Source organism: Pleurodeles waltl, chromosome 4_1 (genome assembly GCF_031143425.1).
Source record: "Pleurodeles waltl isolate 20211129_DDA chromosome 4_1, aPleWal1.hap1.20221129, whole genome shotgun sequence".
Classification (NCBI taxonomy): Eukaryota; Metazoa; Chordata; class Amphibia; order Caudata; family Salamandridae; genus Pleurodeles; species Pleurodeles waltl.
In genome coordinates this window covers 978,993,917-979,020,802 of record NC_090442.1, presented here as the reverse complement: position 1 = coordinate 979,020,802, position 26,886 = coordinate 978,993,917, and the positions used below count along the sequence as shown (strand labels likewise).

Sequence of the window (26,886 nt, the reverse complement as noted above, 5' to 3'; positions counted from 1 at the left end):
TGTTTTGAGGTTGAAGGGTGTTTATTTAAGTGCTCAAAAATAGAGGGGGGTTGTAAAATGGTGAGGGGTGATGGTGGAGGAATGTCCATGGCAGAGTCTAGTCTATTAGTCTCACAGGTGCACTGCCCATATGGGCATAGGAAGTGGAGCTGGGACAGTTTAAGTATGGACAGGGTAACAAAGTGGGACAGTGGGAGGACAATCAGGGTGGTCTCATTTCCTGGCGGGGGTCTTGCCATCTTGCTCTGTCCTGTTTCTGGATCTCAGGGACCGCTTGCATGGTGGTTGTCCGTCTGCAGGGGGTGGGGTGCTGGTGTGGTGGTCCTGTGGCGGGGCGTCCTGTCCACTAGCGCCGGCGGAGGTGGTGGGCAGTTCATCGTCCATGCTAGTGTCAGGGGCCCCTTGGAGTGCCACGGTGTCCCTCAAGGTCTTTTGTATGTCCTTCAGCACCCCTACGATGGTGCCCAAGGCGGAGCTGATGGTCCTGAGCTCCTCCCTGAACCCCAAATACTGGTCCTCCTGCAGGCGCTGGGTCTCCTAAAACTTGACCAGGACCGTCGCCATCGTCTCCTGGGAGTGGTGGTATGCTCCCATGATGGAGGAGAGGGCCTCGTGGAGGGTGGGTTCCCTTGGCCTGTCCGCCCCCTGTCGCACAGCAGCCCTCTCAGTTCCCCTGTGTTCCTGTGCCTCCATCCCCTGGACCGTGTGCCCACTACCACTGCCCCCAGGTCCCTGTTGTTGTTGGGGTGGTGGGTTATCCTGGGTTCCCTGTAGTGGTGGACACACAGCTGATTGACCTGTCCTGGGTACGGAGGTTTGGGCCCGCTGGGTGGGTGCTGTGCTGGTGTTACCAGAGGGTGGAAGGTCAGTGTTGGGCTGTGCCTGTGCAAGGGGAACCGACTGTCCCGAGGCCCACGATGGTCCGGGCTGGTCATCAGGATCCAGTAGGGCAGAGCTGCTATCGTCACTGTGGGCCTCTTCTGTGGGTGGAGTGGAGTTGTCTGGACCCTCCGGTGTGGTGACGGGCCTTCGTGATCCTGCAGGGGCATAAGAGCATGATTATTGCATGTGTGTGTGTCATGGTGTGCAATGGGTGGGTGTGCGTGTACCCCAGTGCAAGCATTCCTGTGTGGGGGCTTGTGTGATGATGGTTGGGGGTTGTTATGGGTATGTGCAGTGATCATGCTTTAGTGATGGGTGTCCATGCTTAGTTGTGTCATGCAGGGCTTGGTGTTGGGATGTGTGGTTTGTGTTCTTAGTACATTAGTGAGGAGTTTGGGTGATAGGGGAGGGGGTGAGGGTGGGGGTGTGTGATAGCATGCAGGTAGGGTGGGGAATCTGATAGTTAAGATTTGACTTACCAGTGTCCATTCCTCCACCGACACCTCCGAGGTCCTCTGGATGCATGATGGTCAAGACTTGCTCCTCCCATATTGTTAGTTGTGGGGGAGGAGGTGGGGTCCGCCGCCAGTCCGCTGAACCGCGATGTTGTGCCTGGAGACCACTGAACGCACCTTCCCCCGTAGGTCATTCCACCTCTTCCTAATGTCCTCCCGATTTCTTGGATGCTGTCCCACAGCGTTGACCCTGTCCACTATTCTGCGCCATAGCTCCATCTTCCTGGCTATGGATGTGTGCTGCACCTGTGAGCCAAATAGCTGTGGCTCTACCCGTAGGATTTCCTCCACCATGACCCGGAGCTCCTCCTCGGAAAAGTGGGGGTGTCTTTGGCGTGACATGGGGTGGTGTGTGTGATGTGTGGGGCGGTGTCAGTGTTGATATGTGTGGTGATGTGTATTGGTGTGTGGTGTTTTGTGCGTGGATGTTGTGTGGGTGATGGTGTTGTGTGCCTCTGTGTGGTGGGATTGTCTATTCTGTGCTCTCTCTCTGGCCTTTGTCAATCAGTTTTAGTCGTAGGGGTTTGTGGGTGATGTGGGTGTGTGTTTTATATTGTGTTGGGTGTGTGGAGTGGTGTGTGTATGTGTATCAGGTGTGTGTATTTTGAATTGTCCAATGTGGCGGTGTTTTGGAGATGTGTGTGTATTTTGAGCGCGGTGGTGTGTACCGCCAATGGAATACCGCGGTTGAAAGACCGCCGCGTGGATTCGTGGGTCGTAATAGCATTGGCGTGTTTCTGTTGGCGTGGAGGTGGATGTTTTGTTTTCGCCAGTTTAACACTGACCTTTGGTGTGGTGGACTTGTGTGGGTGTCTGAATTTCGGCGGATTCCGAGATGTGTGTCATAATAGCTGTGGCGGAATTCCGCTGCCGCTGCGGTGTATTGGCGGTCTTCTGCACGGCGGTAAGCGCCTTTTACCACCAATGTTGTAATGACCCCCTTGGTGTGATAGGGGCTTTTCATATGATGACTAATATTTTTTAGATTATAATGCCATGCCTTCCAGAAGGTGGTGTGCAAAGGAGTGGAGTTGATTGCCATAAGGGAAGTTTCCATCTGATTCGCCAGCTTCTTATACTCATGCCTCTCCGTGGGTAAATGCAACTTTAGATTATGTGGTGGTAGGCTGCTCCTCATTCTCCTTGTTAAGCGATCTAAAGGCTTTGACTACTGCGGTTAGTGGCCATAGCCTGCTTACACTTTCTTCGTAGTCCTGGATGTTTGATGGGTCAGTTTCTAAATTTGATGGAAAACACAGGGATAACTCAGTGGGACTACAGAATGATCTCAGGTTCATCAAAGATAATATAATCTGTGCTTCCAAAGCTTGACTCCTGGGTGGGTCATGAAGTGGAGAACTTAGCAATGTTTATGAAGTTGTTAATAATTGGGACTCCAAAGAAATTTCTTGACCCGGAAATTCTGTATTCTGCCTCCTACCGGTCGTGTGAGCTGCACTAGAGGAGGACTGCTGACCCAGCTGATGTGAGAGGTTTTCCCTACTAGCATGCCCTTGGCCGCAGCAGGGCTAGGAGGGTTGCTGTTGTACAGGTTGGGAAGGCTGGTGTTCTCTATTACCTAGCCCCCTGCAGTAGCCTCTAAATGTCCTGTAATGGTGTGGAAATTACATTGCTGCTGGTAGTAGTCCCAATGACTGAACTCTAGTGTGACTGTCTTTAAATCACATTAGCATCAAATCAGACTATTAACTGAGTAGTCTGTGCAATGAAAGGGCATGCCAGTAAGGTCTCTTGCATGTCCCCTGAAAACCTGGTTGAACCCATCCAGGCATGCCACCTGAGCACAACTCTGGAGCCAATAACTTTGCCGTTGCTTCAGGTAGTATTCAGGTGAGATCAGAGTACATAACTTTGCAGCATTCTGACCATCATGTACTTTTTCTTAAACTCAGTCAGTACATTTATCCTTTTCTCAATAGTAGGAATCTGCAAGTCTAGAAATCCACCTTTCCCCGAAACCATCCAGCAAATAAGGAAGTTTCTTCCACTGGTGGTCCATGTGGTAAATCCAGCTGTTTCACAGGAATTGTCTAGCCCACTGCAATTTTGAAGTTCAAACACATGGCATCATGAGTAAAATAAGGGGTGGAAGTACTTTGTCACTTCTGTATCTGCATGAGTATCCTGGGGGACATGAGGTGCATTCTGCACTGGATCAGAGTTGGATCCGAAGACTCCCTCAAGCTTCCAATAGTACTTGTGTCATGGCAGAAGTCTTGGATTTGAGTCTGACTGCATACAACCAGTTGCTCCTTTTTCTTGTACTGCAACATGGCCCTCGAGTGAGCCAAAGTCAGTTTGGGGTCAAAGACTGGCATCAGGACCCAATCTTCTACCATCACCTGCAGTGTCGGCACCAGCACCGACAGAACGGACGTGGACTGGTGTAAAAGGCAGCACTGACGTCTGTGTGACTAGGAATTGGGTCCTGAAGGGCAGATGGTATAGGGGCATACCTGTCAGCAGAAGACCAACTAGATACTTTTTAGACTCCATGGGACCTGGAGGTTCACAAGGTGGATCTGCAGTTGCAATAAAGATCAGCAGCATGTCTCTTTGAAGGTCGTTATATTCTGCAGATTGAAGAAGGCTCAGGAAATTCTGGGCATTCCAGACTAACTGCAGAATCTGGATACAGTTGGTTGACCCGTGCAGAATGTGATCTTTATCTTGGTGTCCTTGTGTTTTCTTGCTAGGCGTGTTTGCAGGATGGTATTGAGTCAAGCTTGGCCTTCTTGCTCTTACGTCTACATTTTGACTTCGCAAAAGACTTAGGTGGTCATTACAACCTCGGTGGTCTTTTAAGAAGACCGCTGAGGGAGTAGTGGCGGTTTGCCGCTCGGCATATTATGACCGTTGGCTGCCCTCCGTCGTTTTTCCGACGGGGAGCCACCAACAACCATACTTGCGGGCGGCGGGGAAGTGGAGATTGCTCCACCTCCACCGCCCCGCCAACAGAACACCGCCGAGCTAATCACGTCCTGTGATTCTGCGCAGCGGTGTTCTGTTGGCGGTGTGGTGTTGGCGGAGCTGCCCCCATGGCTCCTGTCCCCTCCCGGAGGATCGACGGAACAGGTAAGTCGATCATCCGTTAGGGGAGGGGGGGTGTTGTGTGTTGTGTGGGTGCATGGGGGTGTGCGTGTATGTAGGGGGGTGTGTGATTGCGTGTATGCTTGCGGGGTGTTGCGTGTTTCGGAAATGTGTGCATGTCTGTATGTATGTCTGTATGGATGTGTGCGTGAATGTGTGAATGTGGGTGTACGTGTCTGAGTGTGTGTGTGGATGTTGGCATGTATGTAGGAGTGTGTGCATGTATGTGTGTTGGTGGTGCCTGCGTGCGTGTCGGGTGTGTATGTGTAAGGTAATGTCGGGGTGGGGAGGGGGGCCCTGCCACCTTTGGGGGGTGGCAGGGGTGGGGAGGGTGGGGGAGACCCCTATCAGTGCCAGGGAAGGAATTCCCTGGCACTGATAGTGCTTACTGCCATGGATTTCATGGCGGTTCCTACCGCTGGAAATCCACGGCGGTAAGCCGGGTCACAATACCGGCGGCGGTATTGTCACGGCCGCCAGGCTGGAGACCCAGGTCTCCAGCCCAGCGGGCGGAACGGGGAAGCGGCGGATGACCATGGCGGTAACCGCCATGGTCATAATACTAAAAAAAAGACCGCCAGCCTGTTGGCGGTCTTACTGCCGCTTTAACACCGTCCGGCAGGGTTGTAATGACCCCCTAAGAGCCTTATTACGACCTTGGTGGATGGGATACTCCATCACAAACGTGACGGATATCCCGCCATTTTACAAGTTCCAAAGGATATAATAGAACTTGTAATACAGCGGACGGGATATCCGTCACGTTTGTGATGGCATATCCCATCCGCTAATGTCTTAATCAGGCCCTTAGACTGGGAAGTGGGCCTCTCCCACTAATGACTTTGTGACCGGTACTGTGAGGGCCCACAACTTGGAGCAGGATTGCACTTTGACTGTGACATCTTCTTAGGTTTGGCAATGCAGAGGTTCACCTCCTACTTTCAAATCACCATTGAGTGCTGAAGGGCATGCTTGTTTCTCGACTTTGAGTCATGGTCGAGCCCAAACACTAGAAACACAACTTGTGCTGATCTATGACTGATATGGCCTTCTTGCAGTCTTGGTACAGCTTGAATCCTGTCATTTATGGTAGGCACATTTTCTGAGCATTTATGCAGGGCACGTATTTTCATAGCACACTGTCTTATGAATTTAGAAGACATCAGAAGAGCTATAAAGTTGGAAGTGGAGTTATGATCCATGTCAAAGGTTGTGTAAAGGATGGAGCTTATGTCAACGTGCTGTGTTGGTGCTTATGCTTCTCTGCTCTGTCACTTCTGGGGCAGTAAGAAGTTACCACAGAAATGCATGTAGAAAACTACTGTATACATCAGAATGGTATACTTGCACTCATGATTACATTGAGTAAAACTGCATCCTGGTAAGTGAGGATCATTTGGCATTGGCAAGAATTCTTATCCTGGTCAAAGGAATCTAGAATCTAGACAAAGGTCTCTCTAAATAGTTAGTTGCAAGCCCTGTGAACACTTCAACTTATAGCCTTTATTGGGAAATAAAGGACTGGGGGCCAGATGAACAAAGCCTTTTTAACAGTAACAAGCGCACATGTTTTCAAAATCAGACCAGTTGTGGTGGCTAAAACATGAAGGAATTGTGAAGTGTATTGATTAAAAAGGATTATATTTTATTCACAATGTGATATCAAAAAGAATCTGTGGTGCTGAAAAATCTATCAGCATTGTTGCTTGTCATTTTCCCACACCAATAAACCCACCTTCCCACAGCCATACACCACCATCATATACAGTAACACACCCTACAATATATGCCTACACAGCCACCATTAAATGACCATATTGGCTATCAAATATCCACCGTCAAATACCCACTCTTCCACCAAGACACATTTTAAAACACCACCTTCATACATTGATGCAGCCACCATTGTGCACTGAGAGACCTACCCAGAAATAAGTCACAAACCCATCACCATACATGCACATTGCCACGATCATGCACCAACATACCCACTATCATCTGACCACACAACCACCACTAATCATCAACGCCCTCACCGTCATAGAGCTGCACACTGACCATTGTGTACCCACACAGCCACCACCATACATTCATGCTCCCACCATCATATGCTAACTCAACACATGCCCATTGATCTACCTTCACAAACCCACCATGCGATCACCACATAACCATCATATGCCAATTAAGCCAGCCTCATGCATTTACCTTTCAAAATGACATGGAACCACATATCTACTATCACCATAATTATATACCCATAGATCCGCCATCTGACGACCAAGCACCCAACATAAGCCAAGACACCCACCATTTGTATGGTCACACACCAAGCATCATACTACCACCAACAGAAATGACTGTTACATGGCATCATACCCACTTTCACACTGTCACACAAATAAAATCACATATCCAACAGGTGCTGCCATACAAGCACACACCAACCACCAAACCCCAACATATACATTATTAAATGCCTACACAACAGCCTCTCACACCTGCACACCAATCTATGGATGTCACACCCACCATTAAAAGCCAACACACCCACATCAAACACCAATACACCCATACATGTGGTCACCCTTCAATGATCTTATGCCCACAAGACATTATAGCCCGCACTACCACCATCCGACAACTGTATACATAGTATCATACACCTTCACTCACCAATACATGCCCATATGCACACAGTCAGATGCCCACATATCCATCATCAAGGATGGTGCTCACCTACCATCATTCATCAACACAGCTTCCATCTTATGCCCGCACACCCATCATTTGCCAACACATCCACCATGAAAGTCCCCCACACAGATCATCACATACCCTTACACACTTACGCCAACACACCCACCATCCTACTTTTATAAAAATTAACATCTACACCAATACTTCCACCTTCATACAGCCACACACACACACACCATCATACATGACAGTATGAACAACATTTGTTTGTGATCTCTAATTTGGGACATTTTAGGTGGAAAATAGCCCATTCAATACAATGGGTAAATGGGAGGGTGGTGAGCTACCTGTGGTTAGATACAGCATCCACTAAAAAGATTTACGTAAGGTAAGTTATTTGTTCTTCTGATGGATACTTCGAATCAAAGATTCCTCACATTCTGAATAGTTGCCAAAGCAAGTTCCCTAATGGTGGGTGTGTGGAATGCCTCAGACCAAAAACTCCTGCTGCATCGAATGGCCAAAATACCCTTACCGTTAGACTTGGCTGTGAAGGCACTAGTGGTTCTCCAGCATCTGCAATGACACTCATTTTGCAGCCTGAAAAATATCAAGGTCCAGCACTTCACAAACCAGTGCATTGGTAGCAGCCCTGACCTGGTGAAATTGGCCGTCATCCCTTATGGAGGCTGTTTCTTGGCCATTGCGTAGCAGCTTTTAATGAGGAGAATAATTCACCTGGACAAAGTCCATTTCTGCACTGCTTTGTGTTTCTGTGCTGCGGGTAACTCCTCAAATAGTTGATCATTCACCCAATGGTCTTTGGTGCAATCAACGTAAAGGTTGAGATTTATTTTGGGATCCACACGATGGAGACTCTCCTCCACTTTCGAGGGCTGAGGTGATACAAAGAACTTCAGAAGAGGGATGGATTATCCAACATGAAAGGAAGTCAACACTTTCATTATAACCGTGGTCTCCAACCTTTTCTGTTGTCAGAGCTACTTATGATCAGTGAAAATCATCATGAGATACAGAAGGCTAAATAATGTACGCATTGTTACCAGACACTACCACACCCAGCTTCATTGTCTTTAAGCCTAATGTCCATAGAGCCAAATCCTATGGTTTGAACAAAATAGTTTTATTCGGAGCACTGTGACAAGGATGCCATGTGTGCAAGTGAGAGCATGGTCTTTGTGGATGTATGAACATATGGGTATGAATGGAATATGTGTATATGGGTGACTGAGAGACTGTGTATATACTTGTGGCACAGAACATACCATTCACCATATGTGACACTGTTACATGTAAAACACTATCAAACAACCATTTTTTAAATGATAGAAATTTAAAGTGTAGTATGTTCAAAATATGGAACATTTTTCTGCCCTTTAAATCCCTCCCATTTAAATAAGTGACTCTATCTTTCAGTTATACATATTGTTGTGAGCCTATTTTAGCATTCACACAGGCACATTATTTAGATTTGGGCGTGAGGCCCATGCCTGCTCATCTAGTCACATTTCGCTTTTATTACTTTTATTATTTTAACAAAGCTTCATTTTAGTGGAAATGTTTTTTATTCTTTTCAGTTGCCCTTCTATGCAGAATTTGTTATTCATATATTTGGACAACATTCTCATCCTGTGCCCAACTCAAGGCTGTACACGATATTTACCAGGTATTGCTGTCCAAATAATACATTGTCTGCCCTACACAAAAATACATGTTGTCACCTCAGGGCAGTTCTTAGAATAATAGATATGTTATTATAAAACATCACACTGACCACACCATGGTAGAGGGGGCATTCTAGGCAGCTTTCCAACCCATGCTGCATGTCGTTGCAGTTTCTGCAGAAACCTTTTGGTTCCTCTGAGTCTACGTGGGAGGACTCCCAGCAGACTAACAGACCTCTTCTACACCTCTGAATGCAGGTATGAGGGTTGGACTTCCTCTCCAGGATCAGAAGGGCGGATTCGCGCTACCAGTACTTTTTGCTGTCATGTAGAAACTTAGTAGTGTAGGTAGGGATATTAGGGACACTATTGTGACGTGACAGTATGCTGGGACTCTTCTTGTCTTTCACTTTCCTGGACACTGCTGTGAAAACGCTGTTACATTATCCTCATAATCTCAATTCATGTCCTTTTACGTAGAATGCAGTTGCTTCAATAAAATGTCTATTGAATTGAAACTCTGCTTCTGTTTGTCTTTGCATGAATGAGATTTGTATAGCTGAGAGAAAGGGGTACAATCTGTTCCTCATGCGATAGGCTGCCACAAATCACCCTTACCTTTAGTATTTTTGAGGTGCTGCTAGCTAACCGGGAGGGTTAGGCCGACAGCTGTGACACGGTGTGCGATTTGACTCAGTCCCCTATACTTGGTGGTGCTGCTGCCCAAAATCCAGCAGTCTTGTTACAATAGTGGGAGTCTACGACAATATGGCACAGTGTCTACAGGCCACATGGAGCAGGAGCCCTGCTGTTTGTAAATGTGACACTTTGAAATGGGAGAACATTAAAATGAATAGATAACGTAATCATTAACGTAACTTCATTTGAATTTTCTCCAATTTAACATAATTCAGAAACATTATTTTGTGTGCACCCTCCAATATTGAGTTGTTAAGGACTTTTATTTAAGAATTAAATACATTAGCGCTTCAGTTCTTCACCGGTTCATAAATCTGACAGAGCACTTCTCATTATGAGACCCTTCTTTGTGCAACCTGATAATAATAATCTAAAATGAAGAGAGCCTTCCTTTTACATTAAAAGGAAAATGTGGACCCTATGCTTATATAAAAATAAATCCAAGGTTGCGAGCTACTCTGAAAGTGTCTCGGAGCTACTGATAGCTCATGATTGATTGGTTGGAGACACCTGCAGTATTCTAGTCCTCAACAGCATTTTCTCCAGAAAGAAGGTAGTTTAGGGCAGCTGAAACAGGGCTTGAAGCTAACTCATGCAAAGAGCTGAGGTAATTGAAATAAGAAAGACCATCATCACAGAGAAGTGTTCAGTCCACTCTATTAGAAGTGCCATAGGCTATTATGCACTTATAATGTGATGGACTGGACATCTGCTACGTTTGTGACAAAGTATTCCGTCTGCCAGACTCTTAAATAATGGCTTAAGTGTCTGTCAGATTTTATGACTATTTGGTAAAGTGTGCAAAAGTTAAAAGCAAATCAACATATGTTTTTTTTTTCTACTGACAAGATGTACAAGAGTTAGCCCCCATTAATCCCATGTGGCACCTTTTTCAAATGCAAAAATCTCAAAAATTTGGAAATTCTACAGTCACACCAAACGTGACTTAAGAGTTCAGCCGTTATTGTCTAAATCATTGTGTTCCTAACCACAAGAGGCAAAGTCAGTAAAGGAATCAATGGCACAGCAGTTTTTTTTAATTTTTTTAACTGTCAGCTGTTGAAAAAAACATGATTACACAAAAGTTGACTTGTAATTTGTGCAGCATGTGATCCACAAATGGAAGACCAGCTGATATTCGATGGGCAGCCACTTTTAATTTGGAAGCACCCAAGTGCTAGGCACCGAAAAACCCTAGCATGCGCAGAGGTACATAAGAAATGAGTGTTGAAAAGACAACCAACTGCTCTGGTGTCAGTGCTGCAACAGAAGAGAAAGAAAATAGCAACCTGAAACATTTTAGGATATACTACGTACATGGCCACGTAGCTATAGCCTGTGGGGTGGACTGGATTGGTGTGGGGTGGATTGACTGGAGGGGGGTGGACTGGATTGAAGTGGGATAGATTAAGGTGGTTCGTGTGGAGTGGATTGGATTGGACTGGAGTAGGGTTGATTAATATGAATTGCGTTGGAGTGGGATGGACTAGGGTGGTGTGGGTGAATTGGATTGGAGTGAGGTGGATTGGAGTAGAATGGGTTTGATTGGCATTGGGTGGGAAGGACTGGAGTGAGTTGGATTGGAGTGGGGTGGTTGGATTTAAATAGTAGGATGGGTTGGATTGGAGTGGGATGGGATGGACTTGAGAGGGGTGGATCGAACTGGAGTGGGGTGAATTGTATTGCAGTGGGGTGGATTGGACTGGACTGATAGGGATCGGACTGGAATGTGGTAGATCTGACAGGAGTACGGCGGATTGGACCGGAGTTGTGTGGATTGGACTGGAGTTTATTGGGATGCATTGGATTGTAGTGTGGTGGATTGGATTAGGGTGAGGTGTATTGAATTGGAGTGGGTAGGTTGGACTGGGCTGGATTGGGATGATTGGATTAGGGTGGGGTGGACTGCATTGGTGTAGGGTGGACTAGGCTGTAGTGGGGTGGATTGTGGTGGATTGGAGTGGGGTGAATTGGGTTTGAATGGGGTAGATTGGATGGAGGTGAGGTGGGTTGGAGTGGGGCAAATTGTTTTGGATTGGAGTGGGGCAGGGTGGATTGGTACAGGGTGGAGCGGGGAAGGTTGTTATGAATTAGAATGGGTAGATTGTAATGGATTAGAGCGGGGCAGGTTGTTTTGGATTGGAGTGGGACAGTTTGGAGTGGGGGCAAAATTTCTTATATTGGAGTGGGGCAGTTTGTATTGGAGTTTGGCAGATTGCTTTGGATTGGAATGGGGCAGATTGCTTTGGATTAGAATGGGCAGACTGGAGTGGGGCAGATTGTATTAGATTGAGTTGGTGTGGGGTGGATTGCATGGGAAGGGGTGGATTGGATGGGAATGCAGTGAATTGAACTGGACTGGTGTGGATTGGATTAGGGTAAGGTTGTTTGGATTGGAGTGGGGCGGATTGGAGTGGGGCGGATTGTTTCAGAGTGCAGGGGATTGTTTGTGAGGGGATTGGAGTGGGGGGATTGGAGTGGGGCGGATTGTTTTGGAGTGGGGCAGATTGGAGCAATTGTTTTGGAGTGGGACAGATTGGAGTGGGGCAGATTGGAGCAGATTGTTTTGGAGTGGGGCGGATTGGAGCAGATCTTTGGAGTGGGGTGGATTGGAGTGGAGGGGATTGTAGTGGGGGATTGGAGTGGGGGATCGGAGGGGATTGGAGTGGAGGGGAGTGGGACAGATTGGAGTGGGGCAGATTGTTGTGGAGTGGGGCGGATTGGAGTGGGGCGGATTGGAGTGGAGCGGATTGGAGTGTAGCAGATTGTAGTGGAGTGGGGCGGATTGGAGTGGGGCGGATTGGAGTGGGGGATTGGAGTGGAGCAGATTGTATTGGAGTGGGGTGGATTGGAGTGGGGGGATTGGAGCAGATTGTTTTGGAGTGGGGCAGATTGGAGCAGATTGTTTTAGAGTGGGGCGGATTGGAGTGGGGCAGATCGGAGCAGATTTTTTTGGAGTGGGGCGGATTGGAGTGGGGCACATTGGAGCAGATTGTTTTGGAGTGGGGCGGATTGGAGTGGAGCAGATTGGAGCAGATTGTTTTGGAGTGGGGCGGATTGTTTTGGAGTGAGGCAGATTGGAGTAGGATGGGTTTGATTGGCATGTGGTGGGATGGACTGGAGTGAGTTGGATTGGAGTAGGGTGGTTGGATTTAAATAGTCGGATGGGTTGGATTGGAGTGGGATGGGATGGACTTGAGAGGGGTGGATCGAACTGTAGTGGGGTCAATTGTACTGCAGTGGGGTGGATTGGACTGGACTGATAGGGATCGGACTGGAATGTGGTAGATCTGACAGGAGTATGGAGGATTGGACTGGAGTTGTGTGGATTGGACTGGAGTTTATTGGGATGCATTGGATTGTAGTGTGGTGATTGGATTAGGGTGAGGTGTATTGAATTGGAGTGGGTAGGTTGGACTGGGCTGGATTGGGATGATTGGATTAGAGTGGGGTGGGGTGGACTGCATTGGTGTGGGGGGGACTAGGCTGTAGTGGGGTGGATTGTGGTGGATTGGAGTGGGTGAATTGGGTTTGAATGGGGTAGATTGGATGGAGGTGAGGTGGATTGGAGTGGGGCAGATTGTTTTGGATTGGAGTGGGGCAGATTGGATTGGTAAAGGTTGGAGCGGGGAAGGTTGTTATGAATTAGAATGGGTAGATTGAAATGGATTTGAGCAGGGCAGGTTGTTTTGGATTGGAGTGGGACAGTTTGGAGTGGGGAAAAATGTCTTATATTGGAGTGGGGCAGTTTGTATTGGAGTTTGGCAGATTGCTTTGGATTGGAATGGGGCAGATTGCTTCGGATTAGAATGGGCAGACTGGAGTGGGGCAGATTGTATTAGATTGGGTTGGTGTGGGGTGGATTGGAGCAGATTGTTTTGGAGTGGGGAGGATTGGAGCAGATCTTTGGAGTGGGGTGGATTGGAGTGGAGGGGATTGGAGTGGGGGGATTGGAGTGGGGGATCGGAGGGGATTGGAGTGGAGAGGAGTGGGGCAGATTGTTGTGGAGTGGGGTGGATTGGAGTGGGGCGGATTGTAGTGCAGCGGATTGGAGTGGAGCAGATTGTTGTGGAGTGGGGCGGATTGGAGTGGGCGGATTGGAGTGGGGATTGGAGTGGAGCAGATTGTATTGGAATGGGGTGGATTGGAGTGAGGGGATTGGAGCAGATTGTTTTGGAGTGGGGCAGATTGGAGCAGATTGTTTTGGAGTGGGGCGGATTGGAGTGGGGCAGATTGGAGCAGATTGTTTTGGAGTGGGGCGGATTGGAGTGGGGCAGATTGGAGCAGATTGTTTGGGAGTGGGCCGGATTGGAGTGGGGCAGATTGGAGCAGATTGTTTTGGAGTGGGGCGGATTGTTTTGGAGTGGGGCATATTGTTTTGGAGTGAGGCAGATTGTTGTGGGGTGGATTGGAGTGGGGCAGATTTGAGTGGGGCAGATTGTTTTGGATTGGAGCGGGGTAGATTTGAGTGGGCAGATTGTATTGGACTGGAGAGGGCAGATTTGAGTGGGGCAGATTGTTTTGGATTGGAACGGGCAGATTTGAGTGGAGCAGATTGTTTTGGATTGGAGCGGGGCAGATGGGAGTGGGATAGATTGTTTTGGGTCAAAGTGGGGCAGATGGGAGTGGGGTAGATTGTTTTTGGTCAAAGTGGGGCAGATGGGAGTGGGTTAGATTGTTTTTGGTCAAAGTGGAGTGAGATAGACTGGAGTAGGGCAGTTTGATTCTGACTGGAGTGGGGCAGATTGTTTTGGATTGCAGTGGGGCAGATTGACCCACAATAACTGTCATGGGCTAATGTACATATATATTGTTGCAGTGGTGCCCTCAGTCTGGGCAGGGACACTGCCAATCTGTTTTTATGTGTTGTTGGTAGTGTGGGTGGCTGTAGGGTGTGCAGCAGCCCTCCATAAACACTAAGAAATAAATTGATGCTATGATGCCTAAGGTCTATAAAATATGACCCCAGGACACAGGAAAAGTCATTGATATTTTTCAGCATTCTCGGAGCCAGAGCTTTTGCTCTAAAGTTTGGGAGTGTCATTGGTGCTATGGTTGCATTATGTGGCCTCAGAAGTGGTAAACAAAAGGCTGCCACTTTTAATTTATTGATAAACCTAATATGCTTGTCTTTTATATATTGATAATAACTTTAACTTACTTTAAAAATACCCCTAGCAATTCAGTGAAAAAAACAAAGGTGAAAATGACATTTATAGTTTGGAATTCAAACAAAACTCAAAATTCACTGGAAAAAAAAACAACGTTTAGAGGAATTGTTAGAAAATAGCATTCTCTGAAGAGTCATCCCAAACTCTTTGCCTTTTTTCCGTCCACTTTTTGTTGGCCTTAGTACTCTGAGCAATTTACCACTGCTGACCAGTGCAAAAGTTCATGTGCTCTCTCTGCTAAATATGGTTTGATTGGAACATTCACAATTGGTATATTTAATTTACTTTTAAGTCCATTGTAAAGTGCAATACATGTGCCCAGGGCCTGTAAATTAAATGCTACTTGTAGCCATTAAACGAGCCTTACGCCTGCCATTGCAGAGCCTTTGTGTGCAGTTCACACTGTCTTGTCGACTTGGCATTTAAAACTTCTTGCCAATCCTTAAACTCTCTGTTTATTACACACAAGTCACCTCTAAAGCAGGACATAGATAACCTACAGGGCAGGGTGCTTTGTAAGTAAAAGATAGGGCAGGTCCTTTTAAGATGTAGTGAAAACCACCTAAATTTGATTTTCACTACTGTGAGGCCTATTTCTTCCATAGGTTTACATTGGGAATTCCTTATTACTCTTCTAAATTATCATTGCTGAGCCAGAAGGAAGTGTTATATCATGTTTCATAACATTGAAATGCTAATGATAAATCCTCTTTGCTGGTAAAGTTGGATTCAACCTTACTTTTTTAGAAATGCCACTTTTTGAAAGTGGGCATTTCTCTGCTTTTAAAGCTCTGTGTGCCTGCAGTCTGTGTCTAATAAATGTCTGGAGTGGGTGACAGCTACACTTTGGGCCGTCTCTCTAGACGGCTACAAACACAGGAAGGTTGTGTGTGGGAGTACTCACCTGCATTTTGATGGACCTTCCTGGGTAGGGGGGGGCTAAGACTTACACCTGAATAGGCAGTGTCTGTTCCCACACAAAGGGCTGATTACCCCTACTGATAGTCTATAGCCGAAGCTGGGAAGAAAGGGCTTCGGTGCACTTCAAAGACCCTTCTTTGATGTCACCCTCAATTCTGAGGAACCACTGGGTATAAGTACTGGGTCTCTGACCCACTACATCAGACACCTCTGGACCTACAACTGGACTCTGTCAGAAGGACTGCTGTGCTGCATCAAGGACTATTTCTCTGCTGTACTGCTGACTCGGAAGGGCTGCTTTTATGCTGTGTTGTTGTGCTGCCTGTTGCTCTCTGATCCTGCTGAGGGAGAGCTGGCCTCTGCCTTGCAACTTAAGCGATTTCTAGCGGCTTGCTGGCTTGAATCCTGTTGCTTGAGGCTCAGGGATATTGAAGTCTTCCTCTGCTCGTGTGCCTGGTTCACTGGAAGTGGACGCAGATACGTGCACCAGGAAAATCGCCACACCTCCAGTCTCCTTGGAGCAGAACCAGCGCATTGCCCCTTTTGTGGGGGTAGAATCGGCCCATCGCTTTCAGAACTAACATGATACCTTGAGAGACTGATGCTTGGAACCATGCATCATTGTTACAGCAACTTGGAGAGATTGATGCATCCCTTCAACCACGCGGAGAAACACAGTACATTGCATTTAAGACCCAAAGCAACCCGGATCAGTACTTTGTCTTTAGACCTGGCACATCGCCATCACTACATGAAGAAAATGATTGCATCACTGTGACTGTGGGGCTGACATCAATGCCTGACTCGATGCATCAGTCGTCTGCACCCTGCATCTTGCTTGTGCATTCAGATTCAAGGTACTCTGTGCACCAGGCCTGCATGGCTCTTACCCCCGGCCTGTGCTCCATCGAGGTCGGCCTGAACTGTTGACTTTCCCCCAGTCCAGCATGACCAGATAACCCCAGTTGGCGCTTATTGCTACTAAGCGCTAGAACTCTTTTTATTCTTTACAAATTCATGACTCAACTTCTACTTATTGCATTTTTGTCATTTTGGTCTTCATTTAAAGTATTGTGTAATTTTCTAACCTGGTGTTGAGTCTTTTTTTGGTGTTTTCATTGTGTTACCATGTGTTGTGCTGCACAAATACTTGACACATTGCCTCTTTAGACAAGCCTGACTTCTCTGGGCCAAGTAACCAGAGGGTGAGCACAAGTTACCTTTTGTGTGTATCTGACTTAACCTGATCAAGTTTGTGGTTCCAGCTTGTACAGGGTACATTCTCTGACAACCAGGATCCCAATTTCTAACAGCGATGTTATAGTAGGTGCACTGTTTTAAATTAACAAAACCACTGAAATTCACCAGTTATAGTTATATCCAGTAACTGTAAATCATGTCCTAAAGTAATTATACCTGACACCCTCAACATGTACTGTTCAATTCCTCACATATTACATTACTTAAATCACTTATGACATGTTCTGTGATCATTGATAACATCATTAGCTTCAGTGATAACAATGTGTGTGTGTATATATATGTATGTGTGTGTGTGTGTGTATATATATACTGTAGCAGTCGCCACTAGGTAGTTATAGTTAGGACCTAGTTTCTATAGCAAAAGCATTTTATACTTGCCTATATCTTGGCACTACTTGATGAATCTTCAGGCTTACTCCATCTGCTGCCTGGAAAGGTTTGGGGTGATCCGCCAAGCCGCTCTGAGAAAAAGGAAGGGTCCCAAACCGTGTTTTCGTCATGTTAATTGCCATATGGTTTTTGAACAGGACTACAGCCCAAACTGCCGGGAGGAATTACATCAAATTTGGCAGAAAGCACCCTTTTTGTTATTTGGTCTAAATCCTTTCAGTAGAGTTTAGATAGTAAAGAAAATAAAATAAAAAAAAAAAAGCAAAGGCTCCACAAACCCCTCCCGATCTCGTGCTGAGATCTGATTGGCTGCCAACACTTCAGCAAGGAAGTGCTGGCAGCCATTTTGGGATTCAACTTTAGCTGAGTCCCTGAGAAAATGATAAAAAAAAAGAAAAGGGGCCAGGGTAGGAACACCCTGACCCCTTAGCTCTGGTGCTGGGGTCCCAAAGGGACACCCCTAGGGCAAAAAAAGTGTTTTAATTTTTTTTTCTCGAAGTCGCAGTGGATCTGGTGAATTTTTTTTTTTTTAAAAAGCCTGGGATCCTACACTTATGGAAAAAGCATCCAGGTGGGCCAGTTCCTGGGGTCATTATTTATGGGGCCCCCCTCCTGAGGCTCATTGAGCCCCGGGGACCACTATCTCCCCGGGGCTAAATGTTTGTAATGGGGAGCTTTCCAGACGTCCCTGAGTCTACCACCTCCCCACAGCTAAAAGATAGTAATGGAGTGCTCACCCATGGAACATGGCGTTTGCTCTGACTTGGCGGGAGCGGTAATATCCACTGCCAAGTGAGAGCAAATACAACTTCGCTCCCAGGAAGCAAGAGTTGTCAAACAGCCCTTCCTTGCTGGGAGCAGAGTTTTCAACTGTTTGTCTGCCTGCAGAGATGCGGGCAGGGAAACAGACAATGCTGGCTCCCACAGGAGACGGGGAGACGGCTGTGACCGCGTGGGCCTTGAGGCTCCCCTGGCAGTCCCTAACGCTGCAAGGTGACATGGCTCGGCCTTAAGGTATGGTGGATCCTGGGGCTGAGATCAGCTGAGGGGGGGGCTGCACTACCCTCATCCCCCACTTAATTGTAAAGTGCTCTGGGGGATGGGGTCCCTGGTGCCAAAATTGGCCTGAGGGGCTTACTTAAAACGACAACCTTTGTATTGTTACATCAAATAGTCAACATAGTCAGCCATGCATGCCCTGGGGATTGAGTGCAGGATCTGGCCTGCCCAACCCCACACAGCACGGTCACAGTCCGTGCACAGCACAGGGGATTGGGGAGGCAGGGAGAGTGCCAGAAGGGGCTGGGCACAACTCCACGCTAGGCACGATGATGGATATCTCACTTAACATTACAAAAATTATAGAAATTCATTGAAAAACAGATTAAAGTGTTGTTATAGTTGGGAATCATAATAATATCTTACATTACATTTTTAAAAAACTTAGAATTTCACAGAAAAATCCAAACATTAATGGGATGTTATAGTTAGGTGACATTGTCAGTTACACATACTATATTAAACTAACAAAACCACTTGTGTAAATATAGTTCATGCCTTTGCCATGTACTGCTAATTTACCTCCAATATTACATCACCTATGACATGTTTGATGGCATTATTGATAACATCCCTTCAATATCTTAAATGACATTGACAACACTGTACATGGCAGGAGCGCAAGTTATAGTTACTTAAGGGTCCGAGCTATATTGAATTGATATACCTATAAAAGCAGTACTCATGATTTCTATCTCCCCAGACTCTGAATGGTGACCAGCTGTCTCCTAGAGGCCACCGCTTAGGTCTTAGGACAGACAAATGTATAGGAGCCAACAGAGCACCATCCCACTGCATATCTCGTTGACGGTTAATGATGTAACTGTTGGATAGTTTGGAAACCCTTCCCACCTGTTGCACAAATTCACCTAATGAATCAAGGTTCTGTGCAATACTCATGTATCTGCACACATCTTTTTTTTACTAGGCCTGTGTGTCTATATTTATTATGAATTGCTGTGCTATTTACTACATTCATTCAAGTGGTCTTAATGGTATAATTGATAAAACACTATCTTGCCGCCAAAACGAACCAGATGTTTTAGATATTCATTAATTCTTCAATATTATTTTTGTTACAGGATGCTGTTCTGATGCAGTTTTGTGCCAATAAGTTAGACAAGAAGGACTTATTTGGGAAGTCTGACCCTTTCCTAGTCTTTTACCGAAGCAATGAAGATAGCAGGTATTTTTTAATAGATACGTTTAAAATGTTATGTCACTTCAATCTAGACAATATTTTATTAAGTTACAGTATTGTATAAAGGAACCACATACTACTTCCCAATTACAGGAGCGTTTCAAGCTGTTTGTAACAATGATGTGCCTTGAGATGGAGATCTTCTGGGTCTGAGATACATTCTTAGAGAATTATCTTAAGGGATGAGATATACCATAGGAGAGAAATTTGCAGTGGGTGGTGTGCCCTGGAAGAAATTGGCATTTGGTGAGGTGTGTCCTATGAGAAAGTAAAGCAGATATGCCTTAAAGAGATTTAATGAGGAGATCTTCAGCTAAACGTTTCCTTGTGGATATGGTTTACAAGGATTTTAAATGGTGCTCAAGAGAGGTGTGCTTTGTGAGGAGTGACTTACTTTAAAAAAAATCTGGTGGGTCAGCTTCCTGAGGAAGAGATCTCACGTCATGTTACCAATGAGATAAGGAAAGCATAGGGTTATTGAACCAGGCACCTCTGACCCTGGGGCATTCAAAATCAATGTGGGACTTTGAGGCCTTTTGGTTAAACATCATGAGTCACACTAACTCTGGTTGACAACATAAAACTTAAGAAATGTAAATAATTTGTTTCTCTAAAGCTAACCACATTATAGTAGAATGATGTCCAGCGTGTGCATTTTGAAAAGCCCCAAACTGTGATAGATTGTTAATTACCTGTAAAAGTTGTTTTCCATCACTGGTATCTGATGTAGAGGTTGTTGATATTCCTCTACCTCTGGCTACGGATGTAGTAACAAATAATAAGTTTTAAGTCCGCATGTGGGACTCTTTTAGGCCACTAGCTGATTCAACTGGAAATCAGACATCAGATAAATCCTGGGTGACTCTGCAGGGTAGTTGCCTTCTTTCCAAGGTGATTTCCACCAGGGATACTGCCTTCCAAACAATGAATGTCAAGTCCATCAAATGGATACATTTTTTAAAGGATGATATTGTCAGGAATGAAAGCACAGTTTTAAATTCCTACACTGGGCTGAAAGGTTTGACCTATGGGGAACAGACAAGTGGCCTTTCAGAAAATCCCAGGTTAACACTTGCTTGACTGGGAAACTATGACCTTGTCTCTTATAACACTGGAATATTAATGATGAATGTGCTAAAACAGATGCCTGCTTGAGGCCTGAAATGTCCAAGCATGATATGTATGACAGCACTTCATGTGGCTCACACTTGTGAATGGAGTAACTGCATTTACTGGAACCTATACTCAAGACCCCTACCATTTATAATTTAAGTTGGTAATAACTTATCCTGCTGTACAGGTGGCTAAAACCAGAAAAGAGTGAGATAGACCTGAATAGCTAGTTTGATAGTTTGAGAGATGCCCGGTAGTGATAGATGACCTTGCCTTAGTTTCTGCCGATGAGCATGTGATGGATTTGAACAAGGTCTTGCTCTTGGGGGTGCTTCCCCATCAACTGTAGGAACCAAGTCTTCTGTTCTGAGTATGATAGATCAATTAGGAATGTAATAATGGCAGAAAAGGTGAATTTGCTATGAGAGTTCTAAATTGTTTTAGACCTGGATCTGTATTACGAAAAGTGCTCCGGGGCGCAACAGATGTGTGTCTGCTTTGTGTGCCTCCGGGCCACTCTGTTATACTAGTGTAGGCCCTTCTGTAATACTGATAGTGCTGGCCCACATGTAGCACCAGTGCTGTTAGAGAACCTTCCCTTATTTGCATACAAATGAGGGAATCACTTTGACTCTGTGCATATGTTGTATTATGGACTTGGGGGAGAGGTGAACATGCCTTTAGGAGGCACAGTGAAAGTGCGCCACAAAAATGTGGTACACTTTCAGTGTGCCTCCTAAAGGCAGCCCTCTGGTGGGAAGAAGTGGCAGTCCCATAGACACTCCCAGACATTCCCTCACAGGTGGGTGCGGTGACTCACTGCACCCACCTACAAGGGGATTGATAATAAGTGCAGGTGGTTTGTTGCCTGCACATTGAAACACCAAGCAGCTTTGAAGCAGCAGTATTTCCCTTGAATACTTTGCCTCTCGTGCATTCACCATAATAGGATGCAAACAGGGAAAGTACGCCATTATGGGCCCAGGTTGTCATATGCTTGAGAATATTGTGACAACTACCATATAAGGCATTATCTAGCCAGAAGATTTTGCTAAATCAATGTCTTTTTGGCTTAGTCTGCTGCATTTGATCGGGTGAAGCATTGTATTTTTTTTTTTTTTTAAACATTCATCTTTGAGCATTTTGTTTTGGTTCATTCACTATTACTGATCTTCAGGGGCATTGAAATAGAATAATAAGCTGTAAGCTAGAAAATATTTTCAGAACTAGGGCATAAGCAAGACCTGTCTGTTCACCAATATTATACAGTTTGTTATTGCAAAAGTCCAATATATAAGCACAAGAAGATCATTCCCAGTGAAATGTAGGGCCCATCACATGCAAGTAAAACATAACACCATCAATAAAGTAATTGTAGAACAGACCCCCAGGGGTCTACAACATGCTTTCCACATATTGGAAAACTACAATAAACACAAACCCTGATCATTAATGGTCAGCAGACCAAAGTAACATCCCCTGGGACGAAGAGAAAAGGCTTTACTTTATTTCTGGAGTACATGAGGTTGGGGATATACACACATTCAATTACCTAGTTGTTTGGATTGATGGAGGGGTGAGCCACAAAATCCATTTGATTAAATCAAAACTTAAGATAACTACATTAAGGTACAACAACATGTTTTATTCTGAAATTCTGAGCATAAAAGTGACTTCATTGTGTTCAGTGATCAAAGTAAAGTTTATGTTCACTTTAGCATATGGATCCATTGAATGTTAAGAAAAGTTGAGTAAATGGTTGGACAAACACCATGTTCATGCTTGAGATTGATGTTTTCATTTACCAAACCCTTGTTCTCAGTCTTAGATTCATTTAGAGTTTGGATTGATCTTTAAAGGCTGACCCCTTTACCTAAAACATATGTTCAGACATTGTGGAGGTTTCATGCGCTCACACAGAAATCAAATTTAACTCACTGTTGCTCAGGGATACAGCATGGTGGAGAATGTCTCTCCCATCTTCCTTTCCCTTTGGATACCTGGAGATGAAATACAATCCTTTCATCGTTCTATGAATTGCAAATAGTAGTATGTGAAATCATTCCATTAATGAACTAATGTTTCCATCACATTTTGGTCCAGCTCTCACTGATACTCAGTCTAAACTGTTTTGGTCAACCATTATGCTGGTCTTTAGCCCTGGTAGGTGGTCCAGTGTCACAGAGATTAAATAAAGGGCAGCTCACATCCAGCTCTGGAGCATCTCTTAACAAGAGACTAGTGGGTTTCTCCTTGGAGAAAGCTATATACAGCAAAGTTCTGATGTTGTCCATTTTGACCTAGACAATCATTTCTGAAACCTGAAACATACCTGACTGCCTGGCACTCCACCAGCTGCATGTATAATCTATTCTCCCCCCCCCATTAACACAGATCCTTAGTAATAAAGGGAGTCCTATAGGCACCCTGGCCCTCCACAGGCTTATCTATCACTAAAATGGCCAGTGGAAATGGCAGTTGTTAAAATATGCCTACAACTTCACTATTTCAGGGCTGCCTTTCTCCGTTTTGTGATCTCCACTGGCTCGCCAGTCTCTGCTCACCTGTGTCACTCCTCCTTCAAGATGCTCAATCTGAGACTGACAAATCTTTTAGTTGTTACTGTGCTTTGTTGCTGGAGGTCAGTTGCTGTCTGTGTGAAGGCCTAAAACCCTGCTCTGCCTATTGGATCTTACATAACTGAATTTTTGGTCCAGTTTCCAGGAAGAGGTTTTTGTGCTATGGTCTCCTGATATTTTCTGAAAATGTATTGTCATCCCAAAAGCAGATTTCAGCATGGTTAAACCATTGTCTTGGCTGTGTCCTATGAGGACTCCATTATAATGTATTCTTTGAAACAGGGGTAGATGCAAATTCCTTTCCAGGATTAGTAATGCACTACCTCTATTAGACTCTGAAAAGGTGTGGATGCTGACTGAAGTTTGGAGGACAAGGCTCTGAATGGCCAATGGCTCTGTCAATCACACCATCTGGAGTATTTGAGAGGTTTCCTGTCAACTGGCCCTTAGCAATATACACAGAGAAGAAAAAGAAATTAACTACCTTTTGGGTATTATGGTACCACCTACGCAGGTACAACCATCTTTAAGGACTGTTGGAAAAAACACATTTGTTGGCAGAACCTAAATTCCTTTTAGGCCTGAGGTCTTTATGCTTTGTTTGCTCCTGGAAAATTATTTGTAGCAGCTTGTTTTGTATGTTTCTGGAAACCAGATGGCTTCTATTGCACCTTTAAGAAGCAAAGAGTAGATAGATCTGACCTACAGTTAACGCAGGTGCTTCATCAATTTGCTTCAGTGATCAGGTGGTCGCTTCTTTAAGAAATGTATTGCTTTTTTTATTGAAAGATTGCTCTGTACCCATTTTTCAGAAAAATACTATCTAGTTTTGAGGTGCAACAGGAATTTCCTGCTTTTTAGCTGAGCTGATTTCTAATTTATTGAGGACTACTGCAGAACTTGCTTCTTGTGGGCTCCACTCTACTGGACATCTCTTCTCTGGAAATGTTGAGCGTGTCTATTGTCCTCAGTACTGCTGCAGGTATCGGTGGAACACTATTTGTAAGGGTTGTTGCAAGTAAAGTAGAGGCAAAAACATTTGTCCAGAGGTGAATCGGTCCTTTGGGCCTCAAAGTTCATGAAATGTTATAGTGAAAAGGGTCCATTGCTTTTGAGCCATCCTTGTCCACTTTTCTATTAGTTTGGCATCACTGATTTTGATACCTTTCTGAAAGGAGTTAATAGATAAATCATTATTGGATCAGATGCCCAGGTTTGATATTAGTTGCTAATATGTTTACAACTCTTAAGAAGGTGTTCTGTTGGAGACATATTCGTTTCCCAGCAACACTGACACTGCAATCTCAAATAGTGGTAGGTATTACGGTAAATTAGCGTTTTTGTTCTTGGATTGCCTGCACAAAGTCAAGCGCTTGTGTGCATTGTGAAGATTTTGAAGAGCTTTCCACTAATGAAGAGATGATAATCAAAGCATGGTTATGTGTTACAGGTAAGTAACTTTCTCCTGCCCTAAACGGGTGTATAGAGTTATTTTGACACTGGGTGTATTGCAGTTTCACGTTGTTACAAGCAGCAGGAGAAGGGTGCAGATTGGCTGTTATCTTATCACTTTTAAGAAGATATTCATGCTGCTTAAAGTGGTTTGCATTTACGTTTGTACAGGCATTTTAATATGTATAGTACAACAAACTGTAAGGTCAGAGGTTGTCATTTTGCTACATCACATTTGTAGCTAGGGAAATCCACACACTGATAATATCGTATGATCAAGTATACTTGATTTCCTTTCTTTAGTTTCACAATCTGCCATAAGACAGAGGTGATTAAAAATACCCTTAACCCTGTGTGGCAAGCATTCAAGATCCCTGTACGAGCACTTTGTAATGGAGACTTTGACAGGTAAGACCCACTTCTTCTTTTGGAAAAAAAATTGTATGTTCCATGTGCTATAAACTATAAGCTATTCGAAGTGTAGTTATGTCATCTTGTCCTTTGCTTTGTTTTTTATACTTAATCTGTTGTCGTGACTTTTCCACCTGACAATAATGAAATATGAATGTCTTAAACATAGGATTGTCCATATGTTCAAATATTCCCTGATTGCTTTAATTTATTAGTACATTTCCTTTTAGACTTACACGATCTTTAGCCATCAGAAAACGTACCTCTATTAATCATTTTGCTTAAGCTACAAACCTCACTCCCCACCACCAGCCCTGTGTTGCTATATCATATTTGTTTTTCATGGTCATGGGAGGATCTCTCTAACCATTTCCATTTTTGCAGTCCGTATAATTATTTGTAGTTACATTTTTTCATGTTTCAGTGTATTCAATGTCTTCATTTTTTAATCTGTTGGTTAGTTTTAACAGCTTTTTTGTCTGTTTGTAAGTGCTACTTGCTTGTATTGTAACAACCTTCTTTCGTTTTTTTTTCTACATATGAATAAAATTGTTTTTTCATTTCTAGCATTTTTCTTTTGATTGTTCTCTCAAGACCTAGGACTTGTTCTTATAGACTATACTATCTCGGGACAGATGCTGGAAAACACGTATCCTCAAGGGTATGAAGCCTGAACAATGTTTCATTCATCCTTTGTGTTTGGAGAGCAAACATTAAAGATAAATAATCTAAGAGTGCCTGGGTGGTCCATTTCTTGTCATGGTGAAGAGAAGGATGATGCTTTTGTTTTCCTGCATCTGTTCAATCAATTCATGATTCTACTGTATGAATCATTATAGCTGCAAAACGTTAGTATTTAGCAAAGGTCTCCCTTATATAGGAAAATGTTTTTGTGGAAGATAATTATTACCCTGTTCTGAGTGTGGGAATATCAGACACACAGAGGTAGTAGGTGAGTGTGAGGGATTCAAAGTAACAACTTATTCTAGAACGATATATAATAGAGCAGGCCATTTGGGAAACTTTGTTACACTCAGTTGTCTGATCGTGTATTCAAAGTATGTATTTCTTTATTTTGTCCTCCATATGACATCCATTAATTGGCCAATGGCATTATTGCAGCTAACTGTTCACAATTTTTACTGAATGTGTAGTTTAGATAAACTGGTATTTCTTCTATTTTTGTCTCATTATTTGGGACGCGATTGTTGGAATACTAGACAATGAGAGAATGCAAAGGGTTTCTAGCTTCTACCTTCATGTAATTCTTAGTATTACTTTCATTACTGATTAGTCTCCGCCCTTATTTCTATTGTTGAATTGTTTAAATAGGGAAGAATTTCACTCTATATATATTTTTCGTTTTTTAATCATACAAAATGTGATTTACGTTGGAGCTTTGGATCTAGAATTTAATAGCAAAGCCTAGCCCTATCAGTGGAATTGAGGTGAAGCTGTCTAACACTAGTACATTTGAAAGAATTACCTTATCTGTAAAATTGTCTCTACCAAAAGAGATACAATAGCAATTCAGTTGTTATAAATTATGTTTAACCTAAATTAGTGGCATTTTATTGTCTGCCACCTTCCAAATATATGTAATGTAATTAGCTCATTTGAGAAAAGGTTAAAGTATTTTTTTTTGTTTTTTTTTAGTCAACAGGAGGTGCACTTAGGGTCTACAGCAGCCACCTAATGCTCAGTGTTCTATACACCTCAGTTTATAGTCCCAAA

General features: G+C 44.4%; 1 protein-coding gene across 1 annotated transcript in view; it reads left to right on the top strand.

Annotated features, from left to right (window-relative positions):
• The window catches only part of CPNE8 (copine 8), a 934,223-nt gene that overhangs the window by 424,484 nt on the left and 482,853 nt on the right, over positions 1-26,886 (top strand). The window contains exons 8-9 of the mRNA XM_069229743.1: positions 19,479-19,582; positions 25,045-25,149. Of these exons, the coding sequence (XP_069085844.1) occupies positions 19,479-19,582; positions 25,045-25,149 (209 nt within the window). The remainder of the gene's footprint in view (positions 1-19,478; positions 19,583-25,044; positions 25,150-26,886) is intronic.